This window comes from Clarias gariepinus, chromosome 23, assembly GCF_024256425.1.
Source record: "Clarias gariepinus isolate MV-2021 ecotype Netherlands chromosome 23, CGAR_prim_01v2, whole genome shotgun sequence".
Lineage (NCBI taxonomy): Eukaryota > Metazoa > Chordata > Actinopteri > Siluriformes > Clariidae > Clarias > Clarias gariepinus.
This window is the reverse complement of record NC_071122.1, coordinates 13,790,063-13,817,121: the sequence shown is the minus strand read 5'-3', so window position 1 is coordinate 13,817,121 and position 27,059 is coordinate 13,790,063. Positions and strand designations below refer to the sequence as shown.

At 35.9% G+C, this 27,059-nt stretch overlaps 1 protein-coding gene across 9 annotated transcripts in view; it reads left to right on the top strand.

Moving 5' to 3' along the window:
• Positions 1-19,225, top strand: part of atp2b2 (ATPase plasma membrane Ca2+ transporting 2) — an 81,232-nt gene extending 62,007 nt beyond the window's left edge. For 3 of the 9 annotated variants that reach the window (XM_053483937.1, XM_053483934.1, XM_053483931.1), the window contains 11 exons: positions 1,925-2,166; positions 2,498-2,732; positions 4,316-4,495; positions 5,948-6,035; positions 6,814-6,920; positions 7,896-8,087; positions 8,986-9,199; positions 9,401-9,612; positions 10,685-10,792; positions 11,018-11,200; positions 17,855-19,225. In XM_053483937.1, the coding sequence (XP_053339912.1) occupies positions 1,925-2,166; positions 2,498-2,732; positions 4,316-4,495; positions 5,948-6,035; positions 6,814-6,920; positions 7,896-8,087; positions 8,986-9,199; positions 9,401-9,612; positions 10,685-10,792; positions 11,018-11,200; positions 17,855-18,163 (2,070 nt within the window). In that variant the 3' untranslated portion in view covers positions 18,164-19,225. Of the gene's footprint in view, positions 1-1,924; positions 2,167-2,497; positions 2,733-4,315; positions 4,496-5,947; positions 6,036-6,813; positions 6,921-7,895; positions 8,088-8,985; positions 9,200-9,400; positions 9,613-10,684; positions 10,793-11,017; positions 11,201-11,955; positions 12,128-13,934; positions 13,987-17,854 lie in introns of all 9 variants that reach the window. The other 6 variants (XM_053483938.1, XM_053483932.1, XM_053483936.1 and 3 more) reach the window with 5 other exon arrangements.
• The last annotated feature ends 7,834 nt before the right edge of the window (positions 19,226-27,059 follow it).

The following is a 27,059-nucleotide window of genomic DNA, read 5'->3' as shown; positions in this document are numbered from 1 at the left end:
CATGTTCTCCCTATGCTTCATGGGGTTTCCTACAGGTACTCTGATAGTCCTGAAGACTTGGTTGAAGGCTTATTGGCTTTTCCAAATTGGCTTTAGTGCACGAGTAGGGGCATAAAACTTCCATATAGCATTAACTATGGCCATAAAGTCATAGGTCATGGGGAACATAAGTTGTAATGAATGAAAAAATGATATTATTTGACATATTACAACTTAAATAAGGCATGACTTGGCATACAAAGATGAGCAGTTAGTTATAAAATTGGACTGCTTGTCCTTTTCTTTTTGATCTTTTTTATCCTTTATTGATCCAAGCAGTCTGAATTTCCATCATATTTGTATTTCTTCATCTCCAAGATTTTTAAAGTACAATTCTTGTAAAAAAAAAAAAAAAAAAAAAAGCATTGATATGTTATAATAAATATCTTAATAAGTGGAAGACGTTGCTTTGGGTATAAATGTATGACAACTGAATACAGTTTTTACCAGCGTTACATGGAATGTGGTATCACATGGGTACCACTGGTACTGTTAACATGTAACCAAGACCAATCAGTATGAACATTATTTTATATCCATAATTATGTATGTTATATCCATAAAAAGTTACAACCTGCATCACCAGTAATTAGTAGTGCATTGTGCAAATGAAAGTGTTTTTTTGCAGCACTATATTGATAAATCCTTGCCAAGTCTTGGTCTACGTTGGAACACAAAACTGGCGCAAATACAGCAGATTAAAATGGATTTGACATTCGGCACATAAATTCACATAGTGCACTGAGTGCACGGACAAAAATAAATTGCTAGAAATAGCTAGAATGCTGTGCCAAGTGCAAAAGTGCATGGATTCCAATAACGCTTCTTTTCACACTAAGCTTTGTGTCAAGGTGAAATCTCTCACTGTGTCACCTGGAACTCTGTCTTATATGTTGGGCAAAGTTGCTCATTCCGGCTGCAGCAGCACCATGTGGCCCAAGATTTTCTCCAACTCACTCTCAGGTTCCTTGCGCTCAGCGATTCTCATTCAAGCAAGTCGGGAGTTGGCGAAATGGCTTGTTTCTGTCCCTTCACATGCTGGTGATGGGGAGATAATCAAAGAAGTGCTATGAAAATGACCTTATTGGGGAGAGCTGCGCTGGAAAAGAGGAAGTAGAGCTGCCAATTTTCACTCTGCCATATGCCAAGGCTCACAGGAGTGTGTGATGCCCGGGGAGAGGACAGACGTTCAGCCAGGCTCCGTGTGCCAGATCTGATCTCTTCTAAGTGTCCACACCTTCCTGTGGGACCCAATAGGGCTCTTGTGATCAAACAACAGGCTATTCAGTCTAACCAGTTCTAATATGAATGTGTTTGTAAATGCTCTTCCTTGTCTCTTGGGCCGTTCTCTGTAATTATCGGTTTGTTCTGCGTAGACGAGTGCTGGTGAACCAGAATCACAATGAAGCATTTGCAATTCTGTGACCTTGTGAATTGTCCTTAATGCTATTTTAGCAGTCATTTATCAATGCCCCTTTATTTGTTTTAGGGTTAAATTTATCTTAAGGTAATGTTCAGTTGTGGCATTTTAACATATTTATTTTGTGCTTGAACATTTCTCTGCAAACCGCCAGGAAACTTGGCTTCAATGTTCAGCAGGCTCTTAAATATCCCATACATTTCTCAAGAAATTTCCTCACACATCTTTAAGATATCACTATCATTTTTTTGCCTTATGTCTTATGTTCAAAATAACTAAATGTTTTTAAAGGTTTGTATAATCATATCTGTCCTACTGTTGCTGTACTTGGGCGTAATTCTTCAAGTGTTTGCATTTTTATGTTTGAAATGATTGTACAAACTCTAAATCCAATTTCTTCTAAACGACATCATTTCAAGTGACTTTTACGTCTTATATATTTCATCTTTTGCTCCTTTATTCCAGCCTCCAGATAAGGAAGGAGGTCTGCCCAAGCAGGTGGGCAACAAGACCGAGTGTGGCCTGTTAGGACTTGTGCTCGAGCTGAAGCGGGATTACCAGACCATTCGGAACCAAATCCCTGAAGAGAAGCTATATAAAGTCTACACGTTCAACTCAGTCAGAAAGTCCATGAGTACTGTCATTAAACTTCCAGATGGAAACTTTAGAATGTACAGCAAAGGAGCATCTGAGATTATCCTTAAAAAGTAAGTGCCTTCTGGTTTTCATGCTATTTTTTTTAGGTTTTGGATTTTTAACAGATCTTATGATGGATAGGATTAATTCGCTGTTTTAATATATAAAATGTTTTGATTTGCAGTTTTGACTTTGATATATTTTTATTGTAAAAAATGTTCCAAAGGCCATAACTGTTTTATTTTTTGGAAGACTAGTGTGTATTTCTGTACAAATTTCTCTATGTTGAATGTTTGAATTGAAGATCCGAGAACATTTTACCTATTTATTCTTTTCTTTCTAATGGAAAAAACTGTTAATAATTATAATTCTAATCGATTTAAAATGTTTTCCATGTTCTAGGTGCAGTCGGATTCTGAACGAGGCGGGTGAGCCGCGGGTTTTCCGACCTCGAGATAGAGACGAGATGGTAAAGAAAGTGATTGAACCCATGGCTTGTGATGGTCTAAGGACCATCTGTGTGGGTTATAGAGACTTTTCTGGTGATCCTGAGCCAAGCTGGGAGGATGAAAACATCATCCTAACTGACCTGACTGCGATTTGTGTGGTTGGAATTGAGGATCCTGTTCGACCAGAGGTGGGGATTGTGGTGTTTATGGGCTGATCACGTCGCTTTTATTTAGTTATTTGTTGTATTTTTTTTATTAAATTACTCAAAGAGTTTTTTTAAATTGCTTTAGGTACTGTAGGTTAAGGTTGGAGGACTACATTTTAATTTTCTTTCTGGGGATGATTTGACGCCCCTGTTCTAGACCCTGCCCATGTGGCCACACAGATCTGCACTGAGCTCCCTGCACTTTCCCATTTTACTGTGCGTTGGTCAATACAGTGTTGTAAAACTTTGCCAAGCTGTAGTCAGTGTGTACATGTGTAGCATGTGTACATATTAGAAAACCAAAAATAAATGTAGTTGGTTTCCAAATCCTTGTGATTTTATTACGTTCGTACTATATGATATACAATCGTTCTTTCCCAGAAAATGATCAATTCAAAGAAATTATTATTATTACCATGATATTCATGCTCATGAGCAGTGTATAAGAGGTCAAAATTATTTTGTTGCTACACACAGAGAAACCTTATGCACTCTATACATATATTTTAGAAGTGATTCTTACATCTTCAATTAGATGAAAGGGTCACAATGGGATTAGGGAGCCCTAAACCCTCATGTTCATGGTATTTTGTGTCAAGAATCTGATCCAGAAGAATTATCGATGTTATAGTAGTAGAGTTGTGGTAGTGAAGAATTCTGGTGGAAATGTAGCATTGCACTCTTCCTGCATTGAGGACCTTACTAATGGGAGGGTGTGTGTGTGCGTTTGTGTGTGTATGTGTGTGTGTGTGTGTGTGCACTTAATTTGGAGTGTGAATAAAGAGATTAGAAAAAGAGATAGCTACTATTGTCACTATTTTGATCAGTCATTTCTAAGACATTTATTATTATTATCATTATTAATATTATTATTATTATTATTATCATTACTACTTTAAAATCCATCTTGTGATGTACAAATTTAAACAAATTTGCCATTTAGCAAAAAAACAAGATCGTGTTGACTTTACAGACATTATTTAATTGCATTCTTTAAAATCTAAAATATATAATACAAAAACTGTACATACGAAGTTTACCTTGCCAATTAGTTATGTATTATTTATTTTTGTTTTGTGTTTTTATTCTTTTATTTATTATGTTATATAACACAAGAAGCCATTATGAGGTCAAATTGATTTGGCCATTATTTATGTAATCGAATCATAAACAATTGGGTCATAAATAGTAATATATTAACTAATATACAGTATAATAAGTCGTAATTGCAGTTGTTGTCAGGTTGGCCCCATTAACTAATAAACCAACAGATACCTGAGAATCGGTAAACAAATCCATTTGAGTTAAAGGTCTAACGTTACCAGTCACCTTCCTCTTCCACTGTTCATTATTGATGAAGTTCTTCCTCTTCCATCTGGTGGTCAGACCAAACATAAATAAACTTTCCCTGGCAACAAAGGGAGAGCTCACTTAAAATCAGAAGGCCCCACAAAGAAGGATTACTTTGAATTCAGCACTCTGTTTAGTTCATCCAAAACTGGTTTATATATTGTACCAACACTAGTCTCTAAAATCTTTAACAGTACGCTACTTAATGCCCACAGGTGCCAGAAGCTATTCGTAAATGTCAGCGTGCTGGCATCACAGTGCGAATGGTCACTGGTGACAACATTAACACCGCCAGAGCCATTGCCATTAAATGTGGCATCATCCACCCTGGAGAGGACTTCCTGTGCATCGAAGGGAAAGAATTCAACAGGAGGATTCGCAATGAAAAGGGAGAGGTACTGAACATTCAGGATTAAAAGACGTCCATCCACACATTCATGTAATGCACACGTCACACATTCATGTGATAATTTATCCTTGCTAAATACACTACTACGTTGTAGAGTCCATGCAGTATGCCCAGTGTAGTCTTTGAGCAATTGAAAGTAACGTTAATGCCCACTCCAAGAGCCTGGTGAGGTATGAAAATTTGGGCACCAAACCCACCCGGCCCTTACACTTGTCTTGGATCATGAGCAGGGTAATTTTACAATAATATCCACATAGTGTACATCCACACTTCCAAACATCCTGTGGTGGTCTTGGGTACTTTCCAGGTCACAAATATGTATTCTCAACTATGTCTAAGGCGTACCACAGCGGAACAGTTCCGCAATGATACAGCCTGGTCTTGAGCACTAATATGGATTGAATTCCTGTAATGTCCCAATGCTCCAAAGGCAGTTGTCCTACAGCTCTGTCCTTTCTGGTTACAGTCTTACTGTATGATGCATCAGGAAGTGTGTTCTGAGACTGCTGTCCATGTTGGGTCCCATGTAGTCGGTGGCTATCAGAACAAACTCTGGTACTCTTATGGCTACTCCGGTTTCCTCTCACAATTCAGACATGCAAATTAGACTAATTGGCATTCCCAAAATCGTCTATAGATGTGGGCGTGCCTTGTGATGGATTGGCACCCTGTCCAGTGTGTACTCTGCCTCATGCCCCAGGTCTCATGGGATAAGCTCTCTATGACCCATGACACAGGATAAGGTGGTGGAGAAAATGAATGAATAAATATTTTGGCACACACATTTTTGTTTGGCCGCGAATGGTGTTTATACATTTTTCAGTAAATGCACATCAACTTCACTGACCAGTGACTTGTCTTGCATTAGGGTTTGGTGGATTAAGATATGGCTCGTTGCGGTCCCAGCAGAAGTGTTTGGGCCTTATTACAGCTCTTAACCATGGATCAACTGTGGCACCCTAAGGAAAAGATAGACGAGGAAAAAAAATAGACGCAGTGCCAGAAATAAACTCTGATCGAGCATGTGTAAATTTAGGTTTTTATATACAGTATATACACTATATATATTACATTTACGTCTTATTCTTCCTTGCACTATATAGTCAATAAATGCATACTGTCAATTCATAATTTTTAGGGTAATACTTCTGACATTACCTATAACATAACTGTTTTTAAAGACTTATTAACTCTATTGTGTTAAAGTTGTTGTCTACAAGGTGATCTTTACAACTTCATTAGAAAAATAATTACATTCTACTGATACAGTTCAGTTTCCTAGCTTCCCTGTATGAGTATTATTCTAATTACCTCCATGTTCATGCTAATAAGTAAAGCCAGTAACACTATGAAGATGACTTTAGGTACTTAGGATTGTGTTTCATTTACACTTGCAGTAATTTACTGCCCTGATGACTTGTGTGCATGTCCTCTATAGGTTGAACAAGAGCGCATTGATAAGGTTTGGCCCAAGCTGCGAGTGTTAGCCCGCTCCTCTCCAACAGACAAGCACACGCTCGTTAAAGGTAAGAAAATTTGCATCATCTGTTAATTATATTGAAGTCGTTTTTATATTATTTTTAATGTAAGCCTAATTACATTTTTTATAAAAATGTATTATTATTATTATTATTATTATTATTGAAACATAAAATGCGAAAAATATTCCATTTAACTTTTTATCTTTTCATAATGTGAAAAGCACTTTTGACAATTTTTAATAAATAATAGTTTTTAATGTCAAATAACATGTTATTTTGCCTTTACAAACCCAAGGATTTGTACACTATAGTAACAATAGAGATAATGCCTAAGTAATTAAAGTTTACAAATTATAGACAAATTAGCTAAACAAGACTATTAGTGATCAATATGTTTATGATTAATTGGCAAATCATGTCATGTACAAGTAAGTCGTACATGTACTACTGTACAACTGATTATTACAACTCTATAACAGTTATAATTTATTATCATATTGTTATTATTATAACAGTCATTACAGGTGCTATTAGCTAATATATACAGTAGTGTCAATTATTTTACTAATTAGTTTAATGCTAGATTCATGATTTGTAATAAAATGTATGCCGTTTTACCTAAAATATTACTGTAATTTGCATTAAAAAAATGCCAAGCACCTTTTTTGCTGCATTTAATGTTATAAAGTTAGTATATGTACATGCTTTTATACACCCTCACAGGTGAGGTATCAATACAAATAAATAGATAGTCTGATTTTATTATTTATTTATTTATTTATTACTATTATTATCATCATCCTGTAATGATGCTGTCTCTCAGGTATAATTGACAGCACGCTGGTGGAGCAGAGGCAGGTCGTGGCTGTCACAGGCGATGGTACCAACGATGGACCTGCTCTGAAAAAAGCGGATGTTGGCTTTGCCATGGTATATTCCACCTCAGCCATAAACACACTCAAACCGCAGCCAAACCAACTGCTCAGTTTTTTATGCCAGAAGAGAAAAATCAGGCTGCTAAGTTGTAATTCCATCCTTCGAGTCTTTGCTCTCCTGTGCCACACGAATTCAGGCTGTCCTCATTTCCCAGCTAACGTCACACTGACACACAGCATCACGCCATTTTGTGTCCTCCAGATGAAAAACAAAAAGTGCAGCAGTGCCTCCTAGTGTGCATTTTGAGCAGTGGATCATCTCAGATAATGACAGGCTCAAATTGTTGTATCCCACAGTAAGAAAAATGTATGGTTAAATAATGGCCCAAAAATCCCTGACACCCCAAAGTTTGATCCAGGTTATGGATTGTAGTCTTATAATCTTTCTGCTCAACAAGCCAAGGTCCTATGGCGTTTTTTCACTTTGATGTTTGCAGAAGCCTGTGTTCATGGACATCATATCCTGTAGTTATGCCACTTTCACACTTACAGTGGGGCGAAAAAGTATTTAGTCAGCCACCAGTTGTGCAAGTTCTCTCACTTAAAAAGATGAGAGAGGCCTGGAATTTTTATTATAGCTATACCTCAACTATAAGAGACAAAATAATAAGAAAAAATCCAGAAAATCACATTGTTGAATTTTTAAAGAATTAATTAGTAATTATTAAACAATCTTAAATTGGATCTTTATGCACTACGCAGCCTATCACAGTATAATATTTGTTGTGATTTCTTTTATTTAATCTACATAATTTGATATAAATTTTGATATAAGATGTAAAAATGGGGCACCACAATTTTCCACAGTAATTAAAAAAAAAAAAAAAAAACATAACAATGAAAATGTCAAGGGTACATTATGTTCTCCACTTATTTTGGATTTGATTTAAAACGTTCAGAATTCCTTTAATGTTATATAAAAGTTTTTTTTTTTCTTTAAAAAAAACAAATCTTCCCATTTTATTTGCAGGGAATTGCAGGCACAGATGTGGCCAAGGAGGCCTCAGACATCATACTGACGGACGACAACTTCTCCAGTATCGTGAAAGCAGTGATGTGGGGACGCAATGTCTATGATAGCATCTCCAAGTTCCTGCAGTTCCAGCTTACCGTTAATGTGGTGGCTGTGATTGTGGCATTTACTGGAGCTTGTATTACACAGGTTATACTGATATGTCATACACTATAGACCAGTATACATTATATAGGTGTGCATACATTCAGTTTTCCCTTTATCTTATAAAAGGGTTGATAATCACTGAACATGCAATAATACAATTTGAAATTTGATCACAAACGTATAAAGCATTTGGAAAGGGATTTTTTAAAAATATATCTGTATATACCAGTTAACTTTGTTATACCAATCTGCATTAGTAAAATTAATAGTTTATCAATATACAGTATATAAAAATTATGTTTTTTAGGCTTTTCTTTTCCGAAGTAACTTTGTAATGTAATATCTTGTATATAATTCTTCAGTTTGAAGGGCAAGTTCTAAACATGACTGCAGTAACATAAACCATAGTGTTACTGGGCCGAGGCCAGTGGCCCATTTCCAGCTTTCTATAATAACTTGAATTTCCTTGAGGAACACTGGCCTAATAAAATCAAGATGAAGGTTATTTCTAACCTCTCTACACTGAGGTAGAGACCATTTTTATTAATATTTATCCTTCAGTGTAGGGGAAGAAATACTGATTATGAATAGTATCAGAATATTAATGAATCTGATATTCTGTGCAGTATATCAGAATGGTAATAAACAGAAAAAAATAATTATATCTACATACACATTTCAGTCCAGAGCCAAATGAATTTCTTTCCAAAACTACTGAAACAGAGTAACATCTCTGCCATGACATGTACGTATGTTTAAGGAGTGAGAAGCTACTCACTGCATTACTTGGTTGAATTCATTAATATTTAATTTAAAAAGATTAATAAATACATTCATATTTCTGATTGTTTATTATAGTACTCCACATATCATGGGGTAATTACCACAAAGGCCACAATGTATTGTATCTCTGACCAACTTTAGCTTTTTTTCCTACCAGGATTCTCCATTGAAAGCTGTACAGATGTTGTGGGTGAACCTCATCATGGACACTTTTGCATCCCTGGCTCTGGCCACAGAACCACCGACTGAATCGCTGCTCATGAGGAAACCATACGGGCGCAACAAGCCACTTATCTCCAGCACCATGACCAAGAACATCCTGGGCCACGGCATTTACCAGCTTATCATCATTTTCAGTCTGCTGTTCGTTGGTATGTCTTTTCATAGCAATCGTATACGTCTTGCTTTTGACCTCATTATTCTTTAAGGTTATGCTTCCTGTTAATGCCGGTAAAGGAGGTTAGTTAAACTTTAAAGTGATCAAGCATTAACTAGTAATTCTGGAATTATAGAACTTTTACCGCATGGAAGAAAAAAAAAAGATTACTGATTGCATAACCACATTTGTGTAGGCGAGCAGGTCTTTGACATCGACAGTGGCAGGAACGCACCTCTGCACTCACCTCCATCTGAACATTACACCATCATCTTCAACACCTTTGTAATGATGCAGCTCTTCAATGAAATCAACGCCCGCAAGATTCACGGCGAAAGGAATGTGTTTGATGGCATTTTCAGAAACCCCATCTTCTGCTCTATTGTTCTGGGCACCTTCGCAATTCAGGTATTAACTAACACAAATATAGTTTATCTTCATTTTATTAATATGAAGTCGTTCTCTTTAAAGTTCAGTTACTGGATAACTAGATTGATGTTTTATTTTATACGGTATAAGATTTGATTGAAAGAGTATGGACACCTAAACATCATAGTATGGCTGTGATGGACTAAACTGTTGCCGCAAAGTTGTAGCTCTTAATTATCCAGCATTTATGTTGCAGCATTGTGCTTCTCCTTCACTTGAACCCAGCACAGATTCCAGCAGGCCAGTGCTCCGTTGCACAACGTGAGGGTTATTAAATCACGGTCTGACAAAGTTGGAGTGGAACCTCTCAACGCCCTTTGAACACCTTTGGATAAACTGAAGCACTGATTCCGCCTCCGTCCTTCTTGCCAGACATTAGTGTTTGATCTCACTAATGCTCCTGTGGCCGAACGAGGGCATCCTCAGTGCCAGTCACAAGCCTGGGTTAAATTGGTGGATTGCTGCAGGAATGGCATCCGGTTAAAACCCTATGATCTGATGTGGTGAGGCTGAGGAAGAGGAAAAACCCAAATGAAAATCTCGAGTCAATCATGGAAAGAAATATCCAGCTTGATGATATTAATGATAAACACTATTTTACAGTAATTTGCATAAAAACGTATACCTTGGTCATTCAAAACACAGTAACCAATGCGTTATTCCATCATACTGTACTAAACTAGGCTCAGGGAGGCTCTAGGATTTGGTTTGAAATGGAGGAACTTGGGCCAAAAATTAGTTTTTGGAATAAACAGTAGTTTAGTCAGGTACTTTTTAGTTCCTATTGTACAGTGTGTACTTTCAGTGGTTGAGGGAATAATCTGGTAGGTGGGGTTGGCTGAATGAAGCTTAGAAGCATTAAATTCACAACATGTCCTGAACCTTACAGGAAATATGTAATAGGATACATGAGTAAGAGACTGATGGGGTGAACACTAATCTGGGGATTTTGATATCAGAATCAGAGCAGGGGAAACCAGAAAGTGAGAGAAATATAAAAAAAAAAAGGATTCTGTGAAACAACTTTAGGAATGCTGGGCTTGTTTTTCAGATCGTTATTGTGCAGTTTGGAGGAAAACCCTTCAGTTGCTCTCCTCTGGATGTGGAAAAGTGGATGTGGTGTGTGTTTTTCGGACTCGGGGAGCTGGTCTGGGGACAGGTATCTCGATATTTCAGTTAAAATATCTTCAGTGTAGTCTAGCATGCAAATGTCATATTATGTCAAAAAAAAAAAGGAAAAATCTTGGCAATGTTGAAGATGTTAGAAATAGATTTGCAGTTTTTTGCAGATGACTAAAATAGAGTATCAGTCTGCTTATTAACAAGACATGTACAGTAATATGATCGATATGATACCATCCTTTATCCCCGTGGTGTGATTCAGGTGATATCGACCATCCCGAACAGTAAGCTTAGGTTCCTGAAAGGAGCTGGTCAGCTCACTCAGAAGGACGACGTCCCGGAGGAGGAATTGAATGAGGATCAGGAGGAAATTGATCATGCTGAGAGGGAGTTACGACGAGGACAAATCCTCTGGTTCCGCGGTCTAAGCAGAATCCAGACTCAGGTGCGACGCACAGAGACACAGCAAACATTTTAATGATAACTGTTCGCTTCTGTACTTCATATTATGACTTAAACATTTATGGGCGCAGATTTAATTTTAGTTGCAAGTTTAATTTGGAAACATTTTGAATTTCGCAGTCAAGGTTTTTGTATTGAAAAAAAAAAAGAAATCAGAGTAAATAATATGTGGGTGCTACGTATATTTAATGAGTGTTCTGCTTTTTCAACGTGGTTGCCAGGTTTTTGGTCACCAAAGGAGTTTGATGGCACCATTTTATTTTTATTTATTATTACAGTAAATTTGCGTTTGTCTTCTCGTTATTGCTAAACTTGTCAGAAGCTGCTAGCAACCACTTTTACATTTAAAAGATTTTGTTTTGTTTTTTTGTATATGAAAAAACTGAAAAATGATGATATATTTGTGAATGTTTGCACAATATGATCTATGGATTTGGGTTTGCTTTTACTAATTCTTCATGTTAGCAGCGCTCCCGTCAGATGGCAGGTACTGAACACCTTTGGACACTTTCTACATCAGTACACTGTTCACTTAAGCTGCAGTTTAAAGAAAAAGACTTCTGCTCCATTTAAAGGCTTTAAATTGCTTAGCCTATTGAAATCTATAATGCTGTATTAAACTAAATGCTGTGAAAAAGCTGATGTTGTTTGAAACATTGTGCCTTCGATCCTAAAGCTTTAAACTGACGATGCAATGTAGATTCTTTGATGTGTGTACTGTCTGTACGCTTGTTGCAGATCGAGGTTGTGAACACGTTCAAGAGCGGGACTTCCTTTCAGGGGGCACTGAGGCGCCAGTCCTCCACCACCAGCCAGAATCAGGATGTAACCAATGTTTCTAGTCCTAGTCACATGTCCTTGTCCAATGCCCTTTCCTCTCCTACCAGCACTGCTGCTGTTCCTGCTGGCCGTGAGTGACTACTTTCTGTGCGTGCTTGTCTTAGATGCCCTCTGGGAAATTAGAAATTCGACAAAATAAGGGTGTAAACTATGTAGAAGAGTCTTAGTAACTTTAAGAAATTTTTTTTTATTTTAATAAAAGGACAAAATTTTATATTACTATTGTCCAAACGTCCACTAATTGTACATTTCACTCCATTCCTTGTAACTTAGTATTCTATTTAAATATATCTGAACATCCCATTTAGAAACACTATGTGCTGCCTTATTCCAAATTGTTAAAGCACAAGTGCCAACAGTAAGCACTATTCTGTGTTAATCTAAACTGTGTAATTATCATTATAACACAGCCAACACTTGATATCTGAAATGTTATATGTTAAGTATTATTGTCACTTACACAGGCGCTTTGTTCCAACTGAGTAATCTGATTGGACGAGAGCCATTCCACAAATTATGATATAGATTGTAACCGCACTGGGATGTTTAACCAAATGTGTGCTTAAATAATCATTAATTACACTAATTGTCACTCGGCAGTATGGGTGAAAGTAGGTCGTGTGGTCCATAGTACTGTAAAGAGGCGAGAGCAACTATCTGCCAAAACCCACATTCACATCTTTTTTCCCTTATCAACTGCTTTTAATTAATTGCTACTGATCTGTCCTGTTGTTTTGTTCACGTCTAATGCGAGCTACAAAACTAACTAGCGGCTAACACAAGGCTGAATCCCAAATCCTTCTCTAACCCCTGATCAGTGGCACTACTTGGTGTCTGGAACAAGAACACGTTTACAGTACTATGTACATAGTGCTCTAGCTTTGTATTTAACGCTATTTGGGATTCAACCCTGGAACCCTGGAAGTTAACATCGCTAATAGTCTAAAGTGGAAATATAAAGAGAAACTTACAACATTAAAAGGAATGTCCATTACCTTCATGGTTTATTCTTTTCACCTTCTGGCGATATAGTACCAGGAAGAGTTTCAAAATGCTTGCACCCCTGTTAATTAAGCTAACTGTTGCGGAAGGCCGGTTGTGGAATGATATGGGTTGGCAGAGCCGACCTGATAAAATAGACAAACAAATCATCATCTGTTATGAATAATAAATGGCATTTATAGACATGTTGTATAGAAGCAATATCACATATACTCAAAAGATCTCGTTTATAGAATTTAATTAAAGTGTATTTAATTGAAATTTAAGTGACACTCTCTTAAATGCTACATTCATCACATGTCAAGGTAAATATTCCAAGCGTTTTCAACAATCCAGCATTCTTTTGGATTTCTTCAGGTACTCCAGTTTCCTCCCACATTCCAAAGGCATGTTGTAGGCTGATTGGCTTTTCCAAATTGCCATACTATATGGATGTGTAAGTTTGTGTGCTTGTGCCCTTTGATGGGATGGCGCCTCTTACAGGGTGGACCCTGTAACAGAAAACAAGCACTATAGATGATGAATACTGTAGATTGATGGATGGATGGATGGAGGGAGGGATTTTAGACAGTATTCATTACAATGATTTGTATATCTTTTCTCCAGGTATGGCGACAATTTGTGCAGTGGAGGGCTAAATGTCTGATATTAAATATGGATTTTAAGACAGATCTTCAGTAACAAGACATTTCTACTATAAGGAGTACATTTACTCATGTCATCAGTGGGCATCTTTGACCATCCTTTCTGCTTCTTTCTGCTTTTTTCTGATGTTCTTTTGCTTTCTTGTTACTATATATGTATGAATCACTTTACCCACCACTTTCTCAGAGGAGTTCTTGTCTCAATGTCCAATATGTGTTTGTCTCCCTCAGAGTGCTAATCGCCTTGGAGTGAGGGTGCAGCCTACGGCGTGAATTTCAGGTTGTGAGTCCCCCACCCTCTGTCCGTCGCTAAATTTATGTGAACTAATAACCTCCTGCAAAAACAAACGAACTCACCAGGCTGCGTAAACATTCAAGTATAAGCCAACAATATCCTCAGCTAGATCTGTTTGCAACAGTACTTTGTGATTAAGTTGCAAATATTTTCTTATGATTATTATTATGATGTCTTTCTACACAGCTTTGAAGACGTGTGAAGAAAGTGTTGGGTCTTCATCATAGTCTTGTCTTGTCTAGTCTATGTGTAAATCTGAGCCTGATGAGGCCCATTCTGTCTCGTGGCTTCACGCTGTCAAGTCTTGCTGAATTTTAGGCCAATTTTCCATTTGCTGTGATTCGTTTTCTCATTTCTTTCTGTGTGTTGGCCTTATTGCCCCTTTATTATTGCCCTTTTATTGGACTTTATTAGCCTTAGTTGTCCTTATTATCAAAAAGAAGGAAAGAAGAGCCAGTTGAAGGTTGATTATTTCTTTAGCACTAAGCACTACATTTTACTATAATTTCGTAGGATGTTTTAGTCCAGTGCAATGCTTGTTTGATCGATAGATGTTTGGAAATACCAGGGCGAACAATTGGAATTTCCATGCTTCCTAGCCAAGGACTAATTGCAAAAGTCAACAAACTGAGAAAACTGAACAAACTTTCTCTTTTTTTAAGACACTACGAAGCACTCAAGCATTCCTGTAAAATATTGAAGATGTTGTCATATACATGAGTTACTTAATCAATTTAGAATTGATTGATCTGTGTTCACTCAGAGACATAGTGCATAGTGGCAATTGTGATGCAAGAAGGAAAGTGCAGTAGGAAGTCCAGTGTCCAGGCTCTAGGAAAAGGCAAAAGTCAATTGTGGAGCAAACAATAAAATGTTAGAATCCAACACAGGGTTTGACTTCTCAGCCCCATGGAGTTGACCTTACTCCTTGGGAACTGGGACCTGGCAGAGAGCATGGGCCACTCCAATGCAAGACATAGTTACTGTAAAAACACAGAGTTTGGTGAGCGTGACTCATATGTGTAGACTCTGCCTTACTTTTAGATACTACAACTCATTTTCAAAGCTTGGTGCCCAACTTGGAGGAAAATCCTGTCTTTCAGAATGGCAAAAAACATAGTGTTCTAAAGAAGAGAGCCCAGGAAGTAGCAGCTGGTAACCCTACACCTTATGTAACTGCCATACAAACAACGGATATATCTCCAGTTTAGAGAGTATCCGTGGCCCAATATGCCTGATGGCACATGGATGGACCAGAAAAAATGTGCTGAAAGCCAACATTAAGGCCACATCGGCAAAATTAATGTTTGATACTCCTCTCAGCACATAAATTCAACAGATTAAATGCACAGCTAATATTATGGTACTGTATATCAACGCAAGGCAAGAGCCTAGACTATTGCACAATGTAGCAGTTTCATAAAGGAGCCCATACTGTACAGTATGTGTATTCAAGAGAGATCTCTTACAGACTGGCTTAAGAGCATAATGTACATAATGGCTGCCATGCAGCCTTATTAGCAGAGACAGGGCAAATACAGGCAACACTCCAAGCATAGAGATCCCTAGAAAGAGGTGATGACTTTGCTATTAGTACTTAACTAGGAAGTGAACACACAGTAAAACTCCACTACGTCCTAATGGTCCTCCGCTGCATTATAGTATAACAGTTTAATATGCAGCCTATTGCACATCACTCAGTGTGATAGAAGATTTGCATGTCCTCTGTGCTAAAGCTCTTCGATTCATACAGGAAAGAATAAACATTAGTTTAATGAATGAACCAAGATACCTACGTCACACATATCCACATAAATTTATCTATATTTCATTCTTTTTCATAGCATACCTAAATATAGCATCAATAAAGTATGAAACATGATTTAGATCTGTAGCTAGAATTCTAACAATGTATTGCGCCAGATTTCAGAAAGATATTCCCACTTTAGGATGGTATGAAAATACATAGCATAGCAGTATGTACTGTGTAGTGTAAGACTTTTGTTTCACAGGTAGGCAAGAGCCAGAATTATAGGCATGTCACAATTTCATGCAGTTACTGTATTACTTTAAAGTACAAGTGTACAAATAGGTTTTGCACTGTATATATAGACAAAAAGGCCAAAGGGATGGAAGAGCTTCTTCACAGAGAAGACATGCAAGCAAAACGCAACCAGATAGGTGACTAATATAAGCAATATTAAAATATTTAACTATATTATCTAGATGTTTATTAATTTTGTTTATCAAAGATTTTCAAATTAGGTATATTTTGGGGATGTGCTCGAACATTTGTGGCATGTCAGTATTGGAATAATGAAATCACCAATCAAGTATTCGTTATCTCGCAATTAAGTCAAATAGTCAGGTTAGACAAATAAATACACATCACAGTATAAGTACCACTCCATGATGCATTTTAGTTTACTTTGTGAATTGCTAACATGTGGATCGCTCAATTATATTTCATTCACTAATTGAGTAAATATAACATGAATATATTGCATGAATTTAAAGGAGTGAGACAGAGAGTGTTTGAAGTATGAAAAGAATGCATTATCCGAGAGGAATTTCAGCAAGAACGTTAGCAGATAAACTTCAGGGGACATCTGAGACCTGTGTAGAAACATGCATGCATCACCACTTAAAGTTTCCGAACCAAAAGCTTAACTCCTAACCTCTGGGGCTGTTACACCTCTTTAACTTTTAAAATTTGTACTAAAATCAAAGTGTGCGTTGTTACAGAAGACATTCCTTAAAGAGGTTGCTGCACATTTAATTTTTTTTTTTCACTAAATTACATTTGCAAAACGAGCACCTGCGCCACTAATTGTAGCACAATTGTAGTGGGAAAATTATTGTTGATTGTCACATTGTTAGCCTTTTACTTTCTTTTATCGTTAAAGCTCATATTCAAGACGGGTTTATTAAGTCTTGCAGATATTTAATTTACCCAGATGGTACAGTACATCCCTAATATATACTATCAAGATCTGATTATTTAAAGTGATCCTGTCTATTGAGTATTCCGAGATATTTGTACGATTATGCATAGCTGCAGTCACGTCCAGAACCGAGACAGTCTTAGCAAATACGATCAAAAATTTTGTGGCCTATACTTGAGTGTTTACACAAAACGCATGGCGTTGTCAAGCGAACAGACTTCAGTCTGTTCCTGTCTTTTCTTACTCGGTGTATAGTGTGTGTGTCTGTGTGTGTGCGCGCCTGTGTTCATTTAAAGCGTCTTCACCTAGTGTTGTCCCGAGCTGCATGTTCTCATTGTTTCGTTGTACTGGTGCTTGGTATATTACCATTGTGTTGTGACTCTATGCTTCATGAAGCATAGAATTTGTTGGCTCATGTTCTCATCTCAGCCATCTCTCCGTATCCTGTGCTTGTGTCAGCTCATTCGATCTGTTTCTTCTAAGCTCATCCTGGGTCTGAAATCTTATCTTTTCCTCTTACCTTGTTTTACTATTAAAAAGCTGCATGTGTTTTGTTTTCCTTAACAGAAATTGTCTCTAGGTATACAACAAACTGGATCTCACTGTATACCGTATTCTGTGCTGTGCAAAAAAGGGACACTGCTTATTTTATTTTCTCTGGCTTTTTTTTTTTTTTTTGTTAACTTGCAGTTCTTTTTTACCCTTTGAGCGATCGTTTGAATTCATTTTTCAAACGTGGTGCAACAACATCTCAGTACACAATAGAGTAGTGAATTTGGGAATGCCTTTCTAAGTTTTGAAGCTGCGGATTATGGCGGTTCCTGTGGCCTTCTCTCATTCTTATCTTCCCCAAATATTATTCCCTGCCATGAAAAGAAACTCATTTATTTCAAACTCTTGTCCTTCCACAGATCCGTGTGGTGAACGCGTTCCGTAGCTCGCTCTATGAAGGCCTGGAAAAACCAGAATCTCGAACCTCCATCCACAACTTCATGACCCATCCTGAGTTTAGAATAGAGGACTCGACACCCCACATCCCCCTCATAGACGACACTGACATAGATGACGAGGCGGCCAGGAAGAATTCAAGCCAGCCATCATCCCCCAACAAGAATAACAATGCCATCGACAGCGGCATAAACCTCACCACCGACACAAGTAAATCCGCTGCCTCGTCCAGTCCCGGGAGCCCCCTTCATAGTCTGGAGACTTCACTCTAGCCCTGATCGCCTGGGAAAATCTAATAAAATCCTCAAACAGGACGATACACGATAAAGAGCCAACGCGCACAAATGTGCGGCTGACTGAACGTGTGGTCCGAAGCGTGTTATATTTTTCCTTCTATTTCTCCGCTGATGCTTTTAGGAGATTGAGATTTTAATTGGAACGTTTTCTGGATCGACTTGAAAAACAGAAACTGACCACTCCCTTTTTTTCCTGAAATGCAATGGACCACAGTGAGAATTATTTAAATCGAATTCAGCTACTCTAACTACTTCTCCTGCATGAATGTACATTACCCTGAGTTTTTATTTTGGGGAAAAAGAAAAAAAAAACAAAAAAAAAAACTATTTGAATTAAATTCTTGGATATGATTTGGTGGGAAGTGCCGTGGGCTGCAACTTTTAAGACTCTGATTCAATGATCTCTGAGTATCGTGTGTGGCATGTACCTTACTGTATAGATTTATTTGGTTAATGAATAAATTGTGTATCGAGGTTGCAGGGCTCGACTTGCACAAGTAGATTTTGCACCTGTTGGAAAAAGAAGAACCTATGGAACATAGCATTTCGTAAAAATACTATATATAATATACATAAATATATAAATATATACAGAGTTTATCTTTGTTGGCATGTTGCCTTGTTTCTGCTTCAATGACTCTAACTACTTTAACTTATTTATGTCCTAAAGAGAATGTAATTTGTTTACAAAAAAACATAGATGCGTCCTTTTTTAATTTTTTTTTTTTTTAAACATTAGGGTTTAAACCATATGGCAGACATTAGTTGGAAAAGCTCAAGCTGTCAGTTACACTCTAGGTGTTTTATTACAAAACATGTGCTGGACTTGCCTGCTATTTTGTCATATAATGTAGATATTTTTAGACGATTATAAAACAAACCAAAATATAGTGGGATCATATAATTAACATGGCATCTTAGTATTATACATTGTCGGGATGAACTCTGAACAGTTCCCTCATTCTTAAACTCGCCCTCAACTTGGACTTTAAGATGAAGGTTTAATTTCTATACGCTTGTTTTAATTCTTTAAAAAAAAAAAAAAAAAAGATTTGACAGTCACTGCTTGGAAATGAAACCTTTCAGTCCGTCTTGAATACGAGCATCTATTTCAGGTTGGATTTAAGGATATAGTTTAGAAAAATTGCTTATTTAACAAAAGGATTTTTTTTTTTCATTTTATGTGACCATCACAGGCTGCAGATTGTTTTGGATTTTATGTTCTCAAAGATGTAAATTAAGTTATTATTTGGCTCTATGGAAATCAGAGTTGTGTTGAAAATCTTGTGATATATTGTGTTAATTCTACTTTTTTCATTTTTTAATTTCTTTTCTTTGAGAGACAGAACCCGGCTGAAGAGCTGTTGACATTTCGAACAACAGAAATATGAAATGAAACTAAGGGGAACCAAAAAAACAACAACAACAAAACAAAACAAAAAAACAACAAAAAAACAAAAGGAAAAAAACAACAAAACGGAATGTGGCTTTTGACTTTTTCTAAGAAGAGAAGATAAAACATATATGATGATCATTTTTTTCTGCACTATCCAGATATGAATGAATTTCTGTGGTGTAAATTTAGATGTGCTTCTGTGTGTTTCAAATCAAAGCTTGTCTTCCTGCAGTCAGTAAAATATACTCTAGCATCTCAACAGTATTCAGTAGTTGTTAACTATTTATTGTGCTATAGAGAGGACAACAAGAAATGAAGGCACATTTACAGGGGAAACTGATGTAACTGAGATCCCTTAAAATTCTCCTATATTATTATTATTATCTCCTCAATTGGAGCTATGGGGAAGCATGATCTTATGCTTAATATGCAAGCTAATCTCACTTTCCTCTGATCCTGACCTGTTTCTTTTGAATCTTTTTTTGTTTGTTTGTTTCCTCATCACGAGATGGTGCATAAGCTTTAATCGTTAGCTCAGGCATGCGTAACGATATTTAATGTCAAAAATCCATATCAGAATCCTGTAACCTCCCTGTTATTTTGTCATTTATTTCAGAAAACCTTCTGCCAACAGTGTCAGCATTTCTATGATACAAAATTTTATTTCTAATGGTGAATGAGAATGAAAATGGTAAGTAATTTGTATGCAGAAAGAACCAGACTGCGTTTTAGAGTTAAAACCATTTCATCGCCCTGCAAAAAGAAAATAAGACATCTATTTATATCAGTTTAATAACCACACCCCACTCCATCGATTATTTTTAAGCGTTCTAATAATACTGAATAATATTTCTTGCAATACATCAGCTTCTATGTACTGTACTTAGCAGCATGCATTTTGTGGAACAAAGAAGATAACATGCCACTGATACTTTTGGCACTCTAGCAATTTATGGGTAAATTATAAGTGTTCATTCATCTTGTTTTATGATTTTTTTTTAATCTATACAATAACTGTAAATAAAGAATTCAATGTCCTTGTTCATTTAATACTATGCAAAACGTCATGCTTTCTGATTGTCACCCAACTCCCCTTAGAGTGTGTTGCTGGAATGTTTGTGGTCTCAAAAAAAAAAAAAAAAGCTCAGTAAATTATGTGATGTAAATGGATTTTTTTTAGCCTGAAACAAGTGACGAACTGTGACTCTTGCCGCTTGACTGTCCATACCACAACTCCAGACAGCAGCGCGAGTGGAAAATTAAAAACAAATAAACTAACCAAAAAAAAGGAAAAATTAAAAAAAGGCACTTAATAAATTCCCAGAGCAGCATGAACCAGAATGGTGTCTAATCCACAGTTTTGGCGTCTTGTGTGATACTTTCCTAAGTATGAATGTATGTGTGTGCTTGTGGGTATGGCTGGTTGCAGTTTACAACAAAGAATTCAGACATAACATCTTCATCCTAAAGTTAGTGAAGTAGAATGCAATTCAACCTATGTAACCTATTGTGCTCACAGCCCCAAATATTTTGCAGAATGGCCGATGGAAGCACAGATCTTGTGGAATCTGTTTCTGAATGTCAGATGGCAAATGAATGTTCAATACAGTAGCAAACACACTTGTAATAGGGAGTTTCAAAGGTGTCCCATTTGATAACAATTTGATAAGATTTGATATGTCGTTCATTTGATAACAAAAAATATAAATAAATGAGAAATTAAATGTAAATGTTACAATTATAAAATAACATCTAATGTTTTTTGTAGCAAAATTCTCAACTAGCCATGTATCAGTATGAACAGTGACTAACGTGACATCTGCAGTTGGACCTATGGGATTGATTCTGCACGCTGATGCTTATACATTAGATATGTAAGAGAAAAATATACAGTATAAAGAAAAAAAATTGTGACAAAATGGCAATTAAGAATGTAACCAGACTGTCAGCAACATCTGTAGCTCTTTTGTCTTCTTTTTTAATTATTCCTTTGTTATCTCATCTTGCTGTCATGCTTCAATTCTTAGTTTTATTATTTTAGATGGTTTATTTAAAAGACAATTAGTAGCTTTAGTGTTAGTCCCTTAGAAAGACTCAATGTTATAATATATTAACCAAATCCATATGAAGGTTATAAGTGGTTTATTTTGTACTCATAAATGGTGGATTTGGTTATATAAATATATGTTATAACCCCAAGCTGTTAAATGTCTGTGTGTCCTATTCATTGAACACTTCTAAATCTTCGAGTATCCAAGTGTTCTGTTAAGTGATAACTGTAAATACTTAAAGTTGTTAACTTGATGAAATTTCACCCATCATCTGGTATTCAGTCATGCATTATGTTTTATTTTTAACATTGCACCGGATTGCAACAGATACACCTTTCAGAATTTAGGCAGGTGAAATTTCTTTAACAACTTTAAGCATGTTCACTTGCCACAGAATAGTACATTTGGGATATCCATCAACTGAATGACTGAGAATATATCATTTCTAACATTTCACATTCCTTCACTTTGTCATCTGACTTCATGATTGTCTGACATGCTCATTGCAAAAAAAGACACACTGGCCTCTTTTTTTTAAATAGTCCTGATTATTAGAATTGGGTTATTTCTTCTTATTATTTCTCAGTTACACCTTCAGAAGACACATCATTGGTGTAAACTATCACTGGATCAGAAAATGTTTGTTACATTTATAGAATAAATTATTTTAATTGGTGATATCAATCCAGTAATGGAAATAGAAACATTACCATAACTGTTATAGCTCTTGTGCATGTAGAGATTAAAATTCTTAACATATCAAGCATGGAGCAGGGTTAGCTATTGTACAGCAGCCTTGGAACATTTAGAAGGATGAGAGCTTTTGTCTATGATGTCTACTGTTAGAGATAAACAGTAGTGGCACCTGAAATCCAAATCTGGAAAATGGTATATAACTGTAACTGTGAGCTACTGTTTATTAATAAAATAAAATAAATGCACTTAATATATTAACACACATACTGTACCAATGGTACTGTAGACTAATAATCCTGATAATTGTTATCTTTAACAATTTTATTTTTAAAACTATACTAGCTACACTACATCTAAAAGAAATGGATTGTCATTGTGAATTTCTGTTTCTAAACTACTTTACATTTCCCATCCTTCTCATATACTGTACACATTAGCATGCACACAAAACATAAAAGTTTTCTGAAGACATAAACAAAATCATTGCTATAGTCGAGCTGTTAACTAAACTAAACACCAGAGGGTGGCACGGAGACAGAAATGTAAACCTTTGGGGACAATTTTTTTTAAACAATGTACTCTGTTCTAGATTTTTTAAATTAAGTGCATATGCTTATTTGACTAAAACATCAGTAAATGCAGTCTTTTTTATGTTTAACACAGTCTTTCCCATATGTCACACAAACACAGTATTCCCATTTTGGAACTTACCTAAATATTAACCAGGCAGGTCTTGTGATGAGGATAAAGAAAGGTTTAATTGGAGATGTGCGTGAAAATGCTTTTAATATGGTCTGAAACTACTATCATTGGATATGAACAAGTAACTCAATTGACAATACAAGTAAAACTTAGGTAATTCAAGTGAAATGAATTGTAGTCTTTGTTGTGTTTAAACATCAGAATGGGGAATCTCAATGACGTTTAACACTTCATGGGTGTTCTTGTTGTGTTCTATACTGGTTTGACTATTTCAGAAACTTCTGGGATCCAATGAGCGACGGGTCTTAGTTATGAAAATACCTTCTGACTATAAAAAAAGAAAAATCTGACTATACTGTAGCATTGCTTTTAGCTAGAAATATTTGCTACTTTATTCTCCAATCAGCAGCACAACCTGTTCCAACACGTGTCCCATATTGTGTCATTTACTTTCAAAACGCGCAAACTAACAAGGGAAAAAGATACCAATATAATGTGCAATGCTTAACCTCCATATTACATTATCTGCTGTTAAGTGATGATGTTGGATAATTTTCTATATCAGCATCGTTCTTTAAGTAGTTCTGAAATATAGAGCTCAAGTATACTGTAAATGACAGATCAATCCTATTAGAATGTTCTTTATAAAAAAAACAGCTTATTCACAGGGGCTTTTATGACAGTCACTCTCTATAATCTAAGTGTTGTTGTTTAAAGCTGGGGTACAACAGTGGTAAGAAAATACACATTGTTGGATCCAGCAGCACTGAAATGTCAATTTTCCACAAAATATTTGACTTCCATTAGATGCACCCTGGGGAGCATACGGTAGCTCCCATGTGCAGTAATGTCATTCTGTGAGGTTTTCTATGTCTAAACATTGTCTACAATATTTCTTTGAGACAGTATGTGAATGTTTTTTTTTAGTGTACTTATTGTTAAACTAAATAAAACAAAAAAAAAAGTACTACCTAGATCATCCCCTTAATTTTGGATCTATAAGGTTCTATCTGCAGTTACTAATTGGTGTTCAGAATGTACTGTACACCCAAGGGCCAATCAGATTTTACCTTTTTATGTCAACTAACTGCTGAAATTTAAAGGGCTAAAAATAATATTAAAATTGTAAATATCACAATAATTCTTTAATTCCAGGCGTTATAAAGAACACTGTTGAAAACATTTTATTTAAACTTGATAAAAAAAATGTAAGTTTACAATAAAAAAGGTAATTATGACAGTTAAGTTAAAATATATCACCATATAATTATTATTAATAATAATAAATTATACTGCCATATAATTTTAACATCTCTTTTTAAATATCAGTGAGGCTAACTACATGACATTTATCACTAGGACAAAATATATACTTTTACTCTTCTTCTTCTTCTTACTGTTAGAGTAAAATATATACTTTTACTCTAATAGTTAAATGTTAATTTGGAATAATTACATTTCTCACATTTTATCAAAAATATTTCTTGGCATTATAATGCATAACCATATATATATACCATACCATGGATGTCTTTGCCTGATTTAGGTTCTCAAACATCTATTCTTAATATTTTCTGTTAAATTCAGCAATACATACATGCAATACAAAGTATCAGTGACATCTTGAAAGATTTCTGTCAATATTAATAAAATTTTAGATAAATACTTACACATTGCAACAGTTTCCTAATTACCTTACAAATCTTTAGCTTAGCACCTCTTTTATGAGGTTTTTAAAAATGTTAACAATTAAAATGTTCTTTAAGACTTTCAGCTTTTGTTGTGGTTCGCTACAAAATTTTGGGCATGATTGGGCATCATTAAACGATATAATATGAATAATTTTTTTCTTTCCTTTTTTTCATCTTAATCAAAGCTAATGGCAGTCAATGAAATCTTGAAATGTTGCTTTTTTTCTTTTAATCAGTCAGTGTATATTATTGTTTTCTTCCTCTTCTTCTGACTTATTTGCTGGACATTGAGAGGTTGTAATATACACAAGAGCATTAAGAGAACCAATGATTTAAGTTCTGATTTTTTTCCCTCAGAAATCTGACTTAAATTTTACAGTTCTGTTCCTTTTCTCCCCTTAAAATTCCTACTTCTTTTTCAGAATTGAGTTTTTTGTCCTTAGAAATATGAATTTGATATGAAATAAATCCCGCTGAGAATAAAGTCACAATTTTAAGATTGAAGGCAGAATTCTGAGAAAGCTACACATTGTTAGTTTTCTTCTGAAACTGAGCAGATTCTGCGACACACAAAAGTTAAAAATATATATTTTTACTCTATATCTTCAAGGTAATAAAACTCAAAACTTAAGTGGGATTGACATGGGGTTCTTAAAGTAGGTACATAACACTAGGAAAAAACTAATTACATTTAAAATGATCATATCACTCCACATTTAAAATAAAAAAATCAGTATAACCATATTGATGTGGTAGTCTGTAACATTTAGTTTATTTAATGTTTATGGAAGGAGGCTTAAGTTTTAGACAAGAAAAACAAACTTGTTTCACAAATGACGCACAACATTTAATGCTACTAAAGGCTTTCTAAGCATTAATAACACTTGGATATGGGGTTGTAAGAAAATTAACCAAAATAGGTTGATGTGATGTGGCATTGCATCATACCACAATGTTATGAGTTAATTTCTTATAACCACATACCCCGCTGTGTTTGAATCCTTGCTTAACAGATGTTTTAACATAGATTATAGTGAACTCAGCCACAACAAAGTGAAAGGCTTTCAGAACCTTCTGTTTACAATGGTTAGTATTCAGAGAAAACAGCAAGAACCCTGTAGAGCATAACAAGGTACAAACTCTCTCTCTCTCTCTCTCTCTCTCTCGCTCTCTCTCTCTCTGTGCAGTCTTATTACAGTATATCATGAATGAGTTCTTCTCATATAATGTTTATCTTGACTCTAATACTTTTATTATTTAAAAAAAATCTAAATATTTAATTTTGGATCTAGACAATATCTAGTTTTCTTCAATACAGCAGCAAAATGAAGTTCAAGCACAAGAGTGCTAGTTAGTACCTGCATTCCTGCAACATTACCAATATGGTGGGTTTTAACTGACAAACTTGCCAATGGGTGCAGCTAAAGTAAAGTGTAATTAATGAATGCCATTCAAAAGATTGCAAGTAAATACATTTTCCAATTTGTCTGAGAGCAGAGGGTCTCCTGAGTGTCTCCATGTGTCCATATAATTATTAGATTGTCCCTAATGAGCAAGGCGACAACAGCAAGGAAAAATTCTCAGGCAATAACAATTGGTACAAAACCTTGAGCGAAACCATCCTTATTTGGGTGATATCAAATAGCAGGGATTGATTTTTGGTCAGACTGTGCTTTAGGACACTGGAAGTTTAACATAACAGAAAAGCTGTTTAAGTTAATATGAAGTCCACATTCATTGTCAAGGTTCAGGGAAAAAAAAACTGGGAATTTTAGTTCTAACTTATTGATTATATGCAGTCACAAGCCATCAAAGAAAATCTGCCTCCATTAGCCGGGCCCAAGACCATCTTCATGGTCAAGCCGAAATGTCCACTGCCACCAAATGCATCCCAAGCAGATCACACTGGGCCATCCTCAGGCAGCGAGCCGAAGGCCTCCATGCGACTAGATCTCTAACTGGAAGCGGGGAGGATGTGTCAGACAGGTCTGGAGGGCAAAGATCTGAATTATATACAAGTTTGCCTCGGTTCCTGACAAGGCATATGGTATAATTTCTAAATGTACTGTAATTGTTTTTTTTTTGTTTTTTTTTGTGAAGCTGCTTTGGGACAATGACCATTGTTAAAAGCGCTATATAAATAAAATTGAATTGAATTGAATTGAATTGGAAAATATAATTGTCTTCAAGCTAATGAATCTTTGAAGACTTCCTGTGGTTGATAGATTTCCATCAAAACCAAATGCATATTGGATCTCTATAACTTCACATTGTGGATAAGGTTTATGGGGAAAATTAGGGCTTTGTGGGAAAGTTCAGCCCCCCAGAAAGACAAC